Genomic DNA, 14,841 nt, shown 5'->3' with positions numbered 1-14,841 from the left:
TCTAATGCAGTCCAGGAATAATGATTAGAATGGAAAAGGGGTCTTGAGGAGATCCGTTGGTTTGCCCTTCTTTCTCTGCACTCTGAAGATTATTCTTAGCTCACTTTCTTTTGAGGAATTTACTTTTTCTAGCCAGCAGAACCCCCAGGGCTGCAGGCTGGCCAAGAGTCACCAAAGCTCTCACAGCTGATCCCAGGAAACAATCCGTCATGTCACTCTTCCTCTGGTCTTTCTCTTTAGAATCAAGAAGTGCTCTGTTGTTTAATACTGGGGAAAAAAAAAAAAGAAGAAAGAGAGAAGGGACAATTAGAGAAATCAAGCTATATTTTCCAATTAGTCACTCTTTTTGAAAAGAAGTTGGAGATACAAGCATCTGCTATGCATGGAAAAAACTGAGGGTGGGTGGAGGGAGCACAACTTGATTGCCCTTTCCAAGAGGCTTCAAAATAATTATTGTCAGTGTTTTAACAAGCTCTGATCTACTTGTGTATATGTATGCTGTTACCAAGAGTCAGTGCTAATGCTGTACTGAAGCATGTTTCTGTATTTAGGAAGCCAGTGTGTGGTTGTTTCACAGTATCTAGCTGTACCATTTATTTTTGTAAGCTGCTTGAAAGTCAAGTTCCTCTGACGAGGCAGCCGTAAAACAGTTGTAATATAGAGATGATACAAGATGCTGCATGTGCCAAGTATGCTTCATTCACTAAATCTGGCAGAAAACAGCTTGCTGTAGGCAACACTTCTGAAATAAGAACACCTCTCAAGGAAGTTTTTAAAAATATCTTTCTGTAATCTCCTTCCTTGAGCAGCACACACAAGATACACAAGTTTATAAAAATATTGGCACTTCAAGGTTTTTCCTTGTCAGCATCTGTGAAGGTTTTGGTTCTCTGTTTAACCCTAACAGGCTTCCAACATGTCTTTGCTTTTAAGGAAGTAACTTAATTCTGTAAAATACAGATAATAATAGTATTTTCGTATTCCAGTAGATGTAGAAAGACTTGACACCGCAGAAGTCTTCTGTACTAAAGCAAGTGTAATGTAATGCAAAACTTTGTACACAGTGGTATTTCATGAGTTTTATGTTCAGAATCATGGAAGATTAGAACAAAAATACCTATGAGTGTTCTTGTTTTGAAGGTTGAAACTTAGGAGCTTTTATTTTCTGGCTCTGTAAACTGGCAAACCTGTCATGCTGTGGATGGACACTGTGGAAATGTGGTGGGAGTTCATTTGCATTGTCTCAAGAGCACCTCTCTTGTTGCAGGACACTCACCAGCTAAAACTGCTTAAGACGTTAGAAGGTCACGCATATGGGGTCTCCTACATTGCCTGGAGTCCAGATGACAACTACCTTGTTGCCTGTGGCCCAGATGATTGTTCTGAGCTTTGGCTCTGGAATGTACAAGTAAGTGGTGGCTAAGAGTGAAAAATAAAACTGTGTGGTCAGCCTGCTGCTTTTGTTTCAATATCTGAATACTTCAGGTGTGAAAGAAGTAATTGCTGCAAACTTGTGCCAAGGTGGGAGTGTAAGGAAGAAATGCTGATCTCGCTGCCCTCCTCTCAGCTTGAAAAAATAATTATGGCAGCCTTTAAATTCTCTTTGCACTTTGGACAGAACTGAAATTGGAGTTCAAGTCTAAGTGTCTGGGATTGTGCAGCAATTCAGATGTATGTGTTTACTGATCATTTCTGAGAAGGGATGGCATAAATGCACAGGACCTCAGAGAGCTCTTGAAGAGAAGGGGACAGCAAATGAATCAAGAGAAGCAGAGGACAGAATTATCAAAGGGAAGCAGTTGCTCATTGATGATTTTAACAAATAGCGAAAGTAAAAGATGAAAACTATTTTACTTCATGTAACCCTCCCAGTCATGTTAGTGAAGGATCCGCAGAGGCTTAAATTTATGATTTCAGAACTTAATCTTTCTGTCAGGCACTAGGGCATTTTGCCATTTCCTTCATGAACTTGAAAATCACTTTCTGCTGTTGAATTTTATGGCCACTTGAGTTGATACAAAAGCTTCCCTTGCCTCGGTTGAGAGCTGTATAGACTTCCTTGTGCTGCCTTGGACTCTGAACTAATTTAGTTTCCTAAAACAAAAACATTGCCTTTCTTCACCCTTGGAACACTTTTCTTCTGTTTAATTAACTAAATTGGCTCAGTGAAGAGCACTACTGACAATGCCACTCACTGGTGTTCTGTCTTGTGAAACGGTGGCTTTATATGCTGGGATGAAAGCTAAATTTTGGCATGGAGAACTTCAGTTCAAGGAGGAAAACATTCTAATGACTGATATTCCTAACTTCTTACTAAAATGTATTTTGTCACTTCTTCTAGTCTTTTCCTGCCTCCTTTATTTCAGTGTTTTGGGTTTTTTTCATTGATAGTGCTTGTCACTTTCTTGGCGTGTTCATATAACTTCTTTTCATTTCACTCTTTACTCAAAATCTTTCAGTTGTCTGACACAGCAGCTATTCCATCTCTCTTGATTTGAGAGACAAAAGAAATTATCCCAAATCAAGTCCAGGTTCACTGGAGATGCTAAAGTAGTTCTGCCTTTTTATTGCATTATTCTTAAATATGTTGCTTTTTAATAAACGTGTTGAAATATATACACTTCCAAACACTATTCACATCAGATAAAATTACCAGTGCGTTTTTGGGAAAGGGTTCTGGTATAAGGCCTTGCTGCCTTTGTTTATTTTCCAGACTGGGGAGCTGAGGACAAAGATGAGCCAGTCTCATGAAGACAGTTTAACAAGTGTTGCCTGGAATCCTGATGGGAAGCGTTTTGTAACAGGAGGGCAGCGTGGACAGTTCTATCAGTGTGTAAGTTCTCTGCATCTGCCTTATTGTAAGCATAGCAAGAAATAAAAGTTTGGTCGATGCTTTTTCAGGTGTTTTGTGTTTGTGTACACTAAAGCTTCTTATCCTTTGTGATTCAAAGAAGCAATACATTAATGCAACTATTTCAGCAGCACTTCTGTATGGAGCAGTTTGAAGGGTTTGAGCATCTTTGGTCTGCCTCAAGGAGGATTTGTGGTCTGGAATTTTTTTCTTGGCTGCTCCAGAAAATACGCTAATAAAAAGCAGTACATTTGTCCACAAGTGGTTTTATTCCACAGAGTTTTGACTACATCTTTATTAGTTTTTGCATGCTGCCTTTGTTTAGTGAAAACAGGAATTTGAAACCCTCATTACTTTGACTGGCATTGGTTTGGGGTGGTGGTCCACAGTCTCACCATATTCTTGATTATTTTTTCAACTGGTTCCTGGAATAATAATGTAGTATGCAAGCCTCACTGTGAAGGTCATATCAGTGATGGGGTGCAGATGGCACGTGTCACACACAAGAAAGTAAGTGACAGAAGGGTTTCTCTCCTCTCCAGGGCAGATTCCTACAAAAGCCCTCAGTTAAGACAACCGACTCCTAATTCATTAAGCCCTCTCCTGTAGAGGGTAAGATAGCTTTCTGTAGCAATTGTCTGAATAGGAAGTGAAGAATATTTCTATTTGTGTCACAGCTCCTCAGAAACTTGAGACTAATGGTTCAATGTTTGTTGTTTTTTTTTCCTTCTGCTCAGGATTTAGATGGTAATCTCCTTGACTCCTGGGAAGGGGTGAGAGTACAATGCCTTTGGTGCTTGAGTGATGGGAAAACTGTTCTAGCCTCAGACACGCACCAGCGAATTCGGGGTTATAACTTTGAGGATCTCACAGACAGGAACATGTAACTACCTCTTTTTTTGGTTCTGAATTCCTGCTTCTTAGTGTTGGAAGAAAATTGAGGAGGATTTGGGGGACAGGATGGGAAATCACTTAGTGCTCTCAATATTAAAAGAAGACAAGAATAACATGGGACAAGAATTAGTGAGCAAGTTTCAGCAAGCAGCATTAGATCAAGTATTAGAAATAACTTCCTAAGAACTGGAGTAGGTTTCTGCTGGATGTTTTGGCATTTCTATCATCACAAGTGCTTGTGATGGGGTCCTCCCAATTCCTGTGTTCTTTCAGTAGATTCTGCCTTGAATTTAGGAGTTCAAGTTGAGGTCTGAAGTCCCTTTTAGTCTTGGTATTTGGCATAAGTATAAGGAACTATTGCAGACCTGGCTTGTATTGATATATAGAGTCATACCTAATTTCAAATTCAGAACTGTTTTTCCCTGATCATACTGCAGAGACAGCACATGCCTTTTGTTTTGGTGTTGCATTATTATCTGGTTATCTTGACACTTGTGTCTTATCATTTCAGAGTACAAGAGGATCACCCTATTATGTCGTTTACTATTTCAAAAAATGGCCGTTTAGCTTTGTTAAATGTAGCAACTCAGGTGAGTTGGGGATGTTGGAAGGAAATGGAAATAAATCTGCTTGCAACTGCTACCTGTTTCTAAATAGTTAGATGAGAGTTGGAATGTTAGATATTAACTAGTTGTATATTGTGTGATATGAAGGCCTTAATATTCCGAAATACAGCATGGAATTCTCTGACAAGAAGGCAATCTTATTCTTGAGACCTGATTTTTTTTTTTTTTTGACTGATTTATAGTGAAGAGTTTTATATTGTGAAATATCTACTATTAAATGTTATTATCTGGCTGTTGCATTGGGGAGCCAGGTACAGCAAGAACTGTGGCAGGTTAACATGCCTGGGGGCATGAGAATTAGATTTTATTTATCTATTTCTGCTTTTGAAACCTTGGGTAAGAATAAGAGTTTTCAGAGAGGAAGGGACCAAAGGCTGAAAGTTTAGTTTAGTAATTTGATACATCTTTAGTCTTTTCACCTCCTCACAGTACTGAGGTTGGCTCTGAAGTTACTGTACTTTCATGTGTATTTTTTTTCATTGTTCAGAAGAATGCTGTTAATAACGTTCGATGATAAAATAACATTCTTTATATTTCTTATTTCCAGGGAGTTCACTTATGGGACTTACAAGACAGAGTTTTAGTGAGAAAGTATCAAGGTGTTACACAAGGATTTTACACAATTCACTCGTGTTTTGGAGGTCATAATGAAGATTTCATTGCGAGTGGCAGTGAAGGTAACACCATTCTCCTTTGTGCAGAAAACTGGAACACGGTGTCCTTCCTATATGTTCATTTTATAGATGACAGTTGCTAACAACAACATGATAAAAAGAAGCCAACTGGTTCATGAAATAAATTTGAGGCGTGCTGAGATTGTGGCATACTTCAAGAAGTAATTGTGGGCTGGCAGAAAGCATCTTCTGAGAGGATGGCAGAGGTAGAACGCATTAATGACTCTTTTGTGTTCCTCCTCTAAAGCAAAAGCATCTGCACAGTTTTAATTAGAAGTGGGTGGGGTGTTCTTGAGGATTTTTCTTTTTGTGGTATGATATTTAGACTTCTGGTTTGAATAAAAAGTACTTCTGGGGAATAACAGCTTCATTTGCCTGTTGAAGATACAGGTGTGGTGAGGTTATTTTAATTTCAGTAGAATCATTTTAATTACAGACAGGAGTCTCAAATTAAGCAGTTGTTGACATAGTCTGGTAGGGTTTCTTGGTGATTAAAGGCTTTGTGGTATGTTTTTATTCAGCTGTCTGTGGCAAGAGTAGAAATTTGTTAAAAGCTTATGTGTTAAATTGGTTCAGTTCTGTCACTGGTGTAGTGCCATCACCTGCCATGGAGGTCACTTAAAATTCAAGCTTATGCAGGGCTAAGAATTGCACTTGTAATATGTAAACGGATTACTGTGAGTACTGTGTAACTCACAGTTCTTAGGAAACAAAGTTGGCCAAGGCATTTCCTACTATCCTGTTTTTGGAAAATACAAAATATGTCTAAAATGAAACCAAGTTTCACCCTCTGACTATATCCAGTGGAATATAAATGAAGGACAGCACCTCCAGTCCTCCAATTCAGTGTGAACCTCTTTTCATGGTTGGACAAGATTCTTGGTTTGAGTCCTGAGTGCCTGAAAGTTCAGGATTTGTTTAGCCATAACTATGTGTAGGTGTAGATACTGTAGTGTACCAGTCCTTTTTCCTCCCCAGTTTGTTCACTTTATTGTCTTCATTGTTTAAAAACCACTGTAGTTAAAACTGATGGTTCCTTAGATTTGAACTGTCTGAAGCTGGTGCCTCTTTGCAAATGTGGCTACTGAGAAAGACTGTTTCCTAAAACAAGCAAACAAAATAACAGGTCACATTGTCATAGCCTGTTTTAGAAAGTAATTGATACACATTGTCATAACCTCTTAAAACATGTTGTCAGCTAGGTAGGGGTTTTCCTGACAGTGGCATCCGTAGGAAGAAAATGGAGGTCTGTCTCAAAGGGGAATTGACTGCTGCCTTGTAGCTATCTTGTTTATTCCAAGCCAAAGTACTGCTTTGTGTTTAGGCTTTGGTTCTCTGACAGAGCAGAGGCTTGTGTGTCCAGTGTGTGAATTGTGTTGTTTGGTGAATGGCATGGATGTGTAGTCCCCTTGAAATCCTAAGTGGAATATAAGCACAGCCTGAACATTCTCATCAACACAGCCACATGTGAAGGCGGTACCCTCACATGGGCTGGTTCAGCTCAAGACAAGGGAGTTACCACATGGTTCCATGGGGGTTTTCTAGCAGGGAGGTCAGAGAGCAAGTTTGTTTTATAAGGGGCTGGGAGGAGGAATAGAGGAAGGCCTTCAGAGTGATGTCTATGTCAAATATAGACATCGATTTCAAATATATCAAAATACTTTCATTTGATGTGCTAGACCCTAATACTAGGCTTTTTTGTAATACTAGCAATACATACTTGTCCAGTTTCTGTTGCTCTGTTTGGAATATTCCAGACATTCCTAGAGAGGTAAACCCACAGATTTGTTGCAGGCTGCTGGTCTACAGCTGGGACGCCACCACCCACCACCCCCCAATTTATTCTTGAATATGGTTGGTTATGAAGAATGACTCTTCTCTAAACATTGCAGTAGAGCGTCTAACGAGTTCGCTATTCTATTCCTAGCATGTTGCTAGAAGTAATTAAAAGCTTCCCATCACAAAATAGGATCTAGAGGGTTTATTTGCATCTACTTTAATATGTACAAATAGATATCTTTAAATATCACACAATAATTAGTTTTAAAAGACTGTAATAGCTCACAATTTGAGCCATTAAGCTTTGCCCTCCCTCATTTGCTCTGTTTGCACTTTCACTGGAGTGTTACAGCTTTTTAGTATTAAGATGTTTTTTATAAAGTATAGAGCTGTGATCTTATCTGGTACTCATCAAAAGGAGGTGGTTATAATTATTCTTAATACTCACAACTTTATAATGCATTTGGTAACCTGCAGATACAATTATTTGAGGGGGGAAAAAGTCTGAAGTCTTCCTTTGAATAAGATTACAACTCCATACCTGTAACTAAAGAGTAGCTTGGTTTCTCTCTTTAGCCATGTATTGTCTTATTTGCATTGCAGTCAAATGCTTTTCTTCAAACACCAAGTGTGGTAGACTTGCAGGTGTCAAAAAAGAATGTGTCTCTTAATGGAAGAGCTTTGCCAATGTTCTTTTGATCACTTGTAAAAGGAAAGCTTTGTTAGTGCTGTTGCACACTCGAGACTCAGGTTTTTGACATGGGTTTTAATGAGAGCTGCTGTGGAAGTGCTGTTGGCCCCACAGATGGGTGTGTGCAGAGCAGTGCTGCTCATGCTGCTTTTCACTGGTTTTTGTTCAGATCACAAAGTGTACATCTGGCACAAGCGCAGCGAGCTGCCCATCGCGGAGCTGACAGGGCACACGCGCACGGTGAACTGCGTGAGCTGGAACCCGCAGATCCCGGCCATGATGGCCAGCGCCTCCGACGACGGCACCGTTAGGATATGGGGACCAGCGCCTTTTGTAGACAGCCAGGATATTGAAGGTAAAAAATGTGTCTTACTAAAAAATGAGTCATTGCTTTGTTTTGTTTTCTCAAGTGTCTGACTGTTGAATTTTATCTGAGTTACTCACTTTGTGGAATAAAAAAGAAAACTGGTATTTCCAACATTACTCTGACATGGCCCTGTAGAAAACTGTGGTGTCACTTAGGATTGTATTAACTTATTTATGCAGACTCCTTAAAAATCTTGCCTTCAATGCTTGAGGTTTAGTAACGTATGATGTTATTAAAATTTAAACAGTGCATTCTAACCACACTGTAAATTAAGTAATGGTATTGTAATGCTTACAAAAGGAATCTCCAAAGTCTAGAGAGAGTTTTCCCCAGGAAAATCTATAAAAACTGAATCTTTACTAACTGTCAGTAATCATACGTGTCATGGGGAGGGAAAGACAATGCTCAGGTTTTGGCTGCCCAAATGCACACAGGTGTTCCCAGCCCTTCTTGCTTCCCCCAGGATTGTTAAGGAGATGACTGCTGGGGAGTTGTTGTACACTTTATATGCTTCTGTCATTACGTATTCAACCTTGCAGTAAGAATTTACAGGAGACATTAAAATGGTCTATAGCATATCCTGTTGCCACAGGACCTTATGGATGTGACTTCAAGGGGAGCCTGGGCAAAGTAATCAAAGAGAAATCCATTAAGTGCTGGTAGATAAGTAAACACTTCTAGTTCAGAATGTCCCGAAGGTAAAAACGGCTGAAAGTTGGAAGGGTATTAGGAGAAAGAATTACCTCTTCTCCCTGCTCCAGTGCTTTGATACATCTGCTTCTAGTCTTGGACTAGGTGGACCAGCCTGGCTAATCTGTTTGTAACACCTGGAATGCACCCATAAGGAGTCAAAGCCTGTCCTCCAGTTGGTACTCATGGCTTTGTTGTTTGGTTTTCTCTAGTGAGCTGCTTGCTCACTCTTTCTTAGTTCCTCCAGAAAATGAACGAGTAAGTGCCATTAAAACCAAACCAACAGCAAATGGATTTCTCACAGCAGTGCTTTTGCAAGAGGTGTAGGTGAATGGAATAATACCTAACCACTTAGGAATCCTAAATGGGTGACAAGACAGCTCTGTAATTAGCACACTCCCCTAGAACTTGTATGTAAATGTGTGTTATGTCTTTTTGGACCAGATGCTTTTTGAGTACCCACACTTAACATGCTAAATTAATTTCTAGATTTATATGAACAATTTTATCTAAAATAAATAATTTTAAGCATGGAATTTAGCTACTGTATAAGATCCATTAACTAGTGCATGTTCAGTTAAAATTTATGTAACTACACTGTATTAATTACCTTATGATAGAAATATGAACTGTTGCTAAGATCTTCAAGCTGTGATTTCTTTCTCTCTATGTTTTTGTCTTTGCTCAGAGGAATGCAGTAGCATGGATAGTTGATGGCGAATTTGGAGCAGACGACTTCAGTTTAACTTAATTAGTCGTATTTTAAATGGCTTGGGATTTGGTGCAAACAAACATGATTGATAGCTGGACAGACATGCTCGTCATGAAAAAGAACCATTTCTGAAGCCCGGTTGGGGCCAAACATTTACCACCTTTGCTTCATAGTAACCAGTCGAGATGAAGCACGTCCTTAGAACTTTGTTGGACACCGTGTTGAAATTACCCCCCCATCGGTTGTGAAGAACTGTGCTACATTCAGGCTAACCATTGAACTCAGTATATATATTTTTCCCTCCTGCCTTTTTGTCTGGCAGGCTACTGTTCTTGTTGCTCTTCTGTGTAATGAAGTTTAAATGCTTGTTTGGAACACTTTATTTAACAGTTTAGAAGGCTTGATAGAAAGAGTGCTTTAGTCTGAAGAGTATACATTGGATAGGAAAGTATTTCCTTCTCTTGTTTCTCAAGTCTCTCTCCGCCTTACTTAGCTTGAGATCTTTGCAGCTTGGTTCATGGATTCTAGCCTTGCCCGTTGCGCAGTATATCTATCAGTTGAGAGGATAAACCAATGAACTATGTCAAAAGCACTCTCAGTATCACATTTGACAAAAAGTTTTGTACTTTTCACATAGCTCGTTGCCCTGCAAAGGGGTTAACAGCACAATTTTTTAAAAATAAATTATTTATAGGATTAAAATGACTTCATTTGTATACATTTGGAATTAAAACAATGCAAGAAGTGTCGTGAAACATGGTATCACTGATGCTTTTCTGGAGTGTCCTGAGACCCAATCAAAAGCAGTGGCTGGAAGGAGATTTATATAGGCAGTAAAGCTTGTTTCAGATGGAGGGATTCACTGTCCATCTTAACAGATAAACTGTATTAGTTAGGAAAAAAAAGTATTCGGACTGCACCACCAGTCTAAGAGTTTAAACAAGAAGAGGTCTTTTTGGTTTTCTTAATTATATAAATATATGCAACAATGCTGGTGTAAAAGGTAGACTACACTTCGAGGGAAGAATGTGTTGAAAGAGTCCTTTCTTCACAAAGTCAACACTTTGTATAAGTAATTTACGTACAAATCATAATTAAACACTTGTATTATGATGGAAATTTTTTTCTTTATTTTATAAACAAGGGTGGACAGATTTTGTTGTTGAGAATATACTTTTAAGTTTGCAGATTTAAATGCCTCTCCCAGACCTTGTTGTGTGCTGGTGCTGTGGACATCTTGACACACCTAGGAATAGTTCCACTAATGTCCCGTGTTAAGAAAAAACAAAGACATTTATAATTTAAATATTTATTGTTTTTGACATAAACAGATGGCCTGGCATCTCTGGGCTTCTGCACTACACACAAATCCATTACGGGATGGCACTGGATTCCCTTTTGCCACCGTGGGTGGAAAGATAGTGTTGGTACTGCTGCGAAGTAAAGAAGGAGCAGGGAAGGGCATGCCACCAGCAGTCATGTGAGCAGAAGTGTGGACTTCATCCTTTCATGAGATAATGATCTAGTGTCCTTATTAGTCATGTGTGGAAGAAGGGTGGGGGAAGGTTTGCTGGAATTCCTGGGAAGAGAAGTGTAGCCACTTTGATGAATGGGAGTGTGGTGTTTCCCAGAAAAACAAAGTAAAGGTTAGCAGGTTAGATTTTTTTTTTTTCCTTTTAGATTCCAGCCATCAGGTGGTGTGTGTTTGTCTTGCCTTGTGTGCAAACATAAGCATGAGCTAAGATTCTGATACTGTGGTTGAGACCAGCCCCGAATCTGACATACGAGTCTTCTAATACCTCCAAAACCAGGTAGGAACTTAATGTTCAGCTTTAAAACTAAGGTGAATGCTTTGGTGGCAATTACTGTTTCACAGCACTGGGAATACATGTGTAAACTTAGATTATAAATCAGTTCCTTCTTTAATCAGTTCTGGAGGAAGCTCTTTATTTCTCTTCTTAGTTCAGACAGTCAGGCCTGTGGCCTTAATGTTGCAGGAAAAGAGACAAGTTCTTGTGGTCAAATTTTGAGTAAGCTAAACCTTGGGGTTTAAGGAAAAATTAATTGCCTAAATTGTAAACAGTAAATTGTAAAAGTGTTTTACATGTTCAAAACATGGTATAATTCATAAGCAATGCCAGTGTGTGAATCTTTGGAAGTTACTCTAGTATTGTCTTATTCTGGAACTTAGGTTTTCAAACCAAACATTGTTTAGGGAGAGAGTAAGGAGAATAATGGTTTTGATGTCTCTTAATGCCTCATACAATGGTCTGTCACTGTGTACTCCTGGAAATAAAGTGGGAACTTTAGGCAGGTGGTGAAGGCTGGATCAAATCTCAAGTGCAGATTTAAAGTCTCAGATGCACTTCAGCAGGCATTTTTCATGTGGTGGCCATAACTAACCAGAGTGAGAGTCCTTCCCTGGTACAGCTGTGGGGGGTGTATGGGCTGATGCCTGCTTTCCCCAGCAGTGCAATTAGGAACGTAAAGCTAGGACCTCTGCCAAAACACTGCCCCTCTCTTCTGGACTTGGTTTGTCCCTCTGAAGGACACTTGAGGTATTTAGAAGCTGAGTTAGGGAGAAGCACGTGTTGGATCTCTCTCCCTTAGAGTCCTGGTGCAGCCATGCCACTTAAAGGCAAGCTCCAAGCAGGTGGCACTGCTTCCAGAGTGTCTCAGGGACAGCCTGTGTGCGTCTCATGGGCGATGAGCAGGCAGGACAGAAAGGTGAGATTAATCTTCATTTTGCCACACTACCTGGTCCCGCAGCAACTGCCACTAGAGGTGTAGCAATGACTACCATTCCAACCTGGAGATGAAAGAGCAACCTAAACTATTGCCAACACATTGCATATTGACACTATGTGGATTGAAAAGTACCAATACTTTTTGTGCACAGACAATAAAATGAGACTGGGGTGGGGTGGGGGGATAAAACCCAAATAAGTTTGCTCATTTGCAACACGTTGATTTCCATGTGCTTAAAAATGTTCGTAGTCTGGCGTGTTAGGCTGGAACAAGTACACACCCACAATAAATTACTGTATTTCTAGTCAGCAGGCCCATGGTTTTAGAGAGGAAAATACTGTAAGTGTGTACTCATTTTGTAACTTTCTCTGGACACCTGTAAAATAATTCACAGTAGCCCCAGGCTACTATCAAGGCAGATCTTAAAAAAATGCTGAAGCATCTTATTATATGAATGTTCTTTAGCTGTTCAGGTAAGTAATTTTCAAGGCACAATGGAACACAAAAGGGAAAATGGTAGCTCTGTTCATGTTTTGGAGGGGAGGGAAGTGGGGGAAATGACACTTTTGTTTTTAAATTCCCTCTGTCTTTTCTAAAGTTCTCCAACTTTAAAGTTAACTTCTCTTTATGATTGGAGCAAAGATGCAAGCTAGAAATCTACCCAGATCTTGCCAGTTACTTCTCAACTTGGCTTCAACCAGGTAATGTTTAATAAAACTCCGTCTGCTTTTGGGAGTTGGTGTCTAGTTGTGTATTTTTACACTGCTAAGTGATGCTCCCACCCAAAATCAGTTGTAAAGGCTTCCTTAGCAGGAGGCCAGGACTTGTACAATTAGCTGTAGCTTGAGGGGATATGTTATAGATCCAAATGGGGAGGGAGGTAGAGAAAAAAGAATGGACATAAAAAGCAGGATTTACTGACCTACAAACAAACTACTGTAACTCAAGGGGGAGGAGGAAAAATGCACTTTCAATAGTTTGTCCATATTTTTAGCTACACAGTACGCTTGTATCTAATTTCTTTTTGAGACAACTATTAAGAGGAACACCCATCCCATAAATGGCTAGTCCTCGTTTTGCCCTCCTCCTGTCTTTTCCACGTTGGCTTGAGTCCATTTTCAGCTGCCATACTTGATTTTTGAAAACTGCTACTTTTAACGATGTCTAGAAAGCAAAATCATTAACTATGACACTTTTTTTAAACAGGGTGGACTTATTTGAAGTGTGCAGTGTTGAACTACTGCTGCAGTAGCTGCCTCTAGTTGAAATAAACTCTGTAGCCAAGTTTTCTGTCTATTCATCCAGATAATCTGGATTCAGTAAAACATCTGTGAGAGTGTTCCTCCCATCCGGTGTGAGTGTGTGTGTGCATGTGTTCCATGAACAGACAGAGAACCAAATGTTCTAGGTACTTGTCATGTTTTATTACATACTTTAAGTTGTGTGTATGTGAAGTGTCCTTTGACCAGAAGGTTTTGGTTAATATCAGTATATTTTTATAAATTTGAAATTCATTGTGCCCCATCTTTTTTCATGAACATTTTTCATTCTTAGGGTATATGTGCTAGATTTGAAACTTAACATTTTTAGGCACAGATGGAAAAAGTTTATTGGCTCCTTGAAAACATATGGGACAAAATGGATCCTCAAAGCATGTATGTACTTACAAACCAAGCTGTAGAGATCAAGAAAAGAACTTTGTTGTTGATCTCAAGATTTCTAAATTGTCAAGATTTATATGGAGTTGTGGTGGAACTAGTTAACACTTAGAGCTTTTGGTATGTAATGACTATTTGCTATGGACTGATATTAAATGTTTCAAAGGATTGCGTTCTTAAACTTTCTGGATTTTTGTTACTCTCCTCGGATATTATTAAGTAGTTAAAAATTTCTTTGCTATATTACATTAAAAACATAAGAACTTTGGGTCTCGTATTTATTTTCACTTGTTTTACTAATTATTTACAGAACACCGTTTTAACTTTTTTATTTTATAAATGTGTAGTATTTTAAACATATCTTTAAAAATTGTTCAATTGGAACTACATTAACTTCAGATTTGTTTTTATTAGGATTTTTAAAAAAAATACACTTTTTCCATGTTGGTGCACAGCACTTAACAGAAATGTTTGTATTCCCTTTCTTTCAATTCAATAAACAATAAATAACTGGAATGAATAGTTCTTAGTTTCCCTAACTTATATGACTGACTTGGATGTTAATTTCTTGATCATTAATTATAGATTTCTTCCGTAGTATTTCACTTCCTCGCTAGGACAATTAATTTGTGCAGTGCAGCAGCAGCTGAGTCACTCAGTGCTGTGCGCAGCTCTCCAGTCTCTGCTGTCTGGCTCTAATCTACCTCACCCTTGTGTTTGTGCTGCACTTCAGCACTCAGCTTGCCCCTGTCCCAGGCTGTGCTTATCTCACTTGCTGAACATCTGCTCCCTTGAGGCTCTGTGAAATCCATCATTCCTTAATGCTGCAGCTTGCTTAAATACCAGACTCTGGTTGCTGGAGGTGATCTGTGAGTTTTACTGGGATTTTTGGTACTTCATATCAAGAAGGTGCTCCTAAAGTACTTGGATCTCCTGCCTTTGTGTTCCCTCCAACTGACCCCACATTCTTGTCCCTCCTCCCTGTGCCTTAAAACAGAAAGTCACCATTGTCCTGCATTTTTATTCAGCTCTATTTTGTGTTAAATAGTTGTGCCTGAATCTCCACTCCCCGTAGCTTTTCCAAACTCAAACCTTTTGCTGAAGTGCATTCAATCTTTGAATTCTTTTAACTTATGTATTGATTAGAAGAA

General features: G+C 39.2%; 1 protein-coding gene across 3 annotated transcripts in view; it reads left to right on the top strand.

The window, feature by feature from the left end:
• Positions 1-14,210, top strand: part of WDR26 (WD repeat domain 26) — a 31,792-nt gene extending 17,582 nt beyond the window's left edge. The window contains exons 8-15 of one of the 3 annotated variants that reach the window (XR_005604341.1): positions 1,268-1,408; positions 2,714-2,833; positions 3,589-3,734; positions 4,257-4,335; positions 4,919-5,048; positions 7,685-7,870; positions 9,261-11,095; positions 12,631-14,210. Coding sequence is in view for 1 of the 3 variants with exons in the window: in XM_039570056.1 (XP_039425990.1) it covers positions 1,268-1,408; positions 2,714-2,833; positions 3,589-3,734; positions 4,257-4,335; positions 4,919-5,048; positions 7,685-7,870; positions 9,261-9,286 (828 nt within the window). In the remaining 2 variants the exon portion in view is untranslated. Of the gene's footprint in view, positions 1-1,267; positions 1,409-2,713; positions 2,834-3,588; positions 3,735-4,256; positions 4,336-4,918; positions 5,049-7,684; positions 7,871-9,260 lie in introns of all 3 variants that reach the window. The other 2 variants (XR_005604340.1, XM_039570056.1) reach the window with 2 other exon arrangements.
• Positions 14,211-14,841: the final 631 nt, after the last annotated feature.

Source organism: Corvus cornix, chromosome 3 (genome assembly GCF_000738735.6).
Source record: "Corvus cornix cornix isolate S_Up_H32 chromosome 3, ASM73873v5, whole genome shotgun sequence".
In the NCBI taxonomy this organism is placed as follows: Eukaryota; Metazoa; Chordata; class Aves; order Passeriformes; family Corvidae; genus Corvus; species Corvus cornix.
This window is presented reverse-complemented; position numbering and strand designations above follow the sequence as displayed.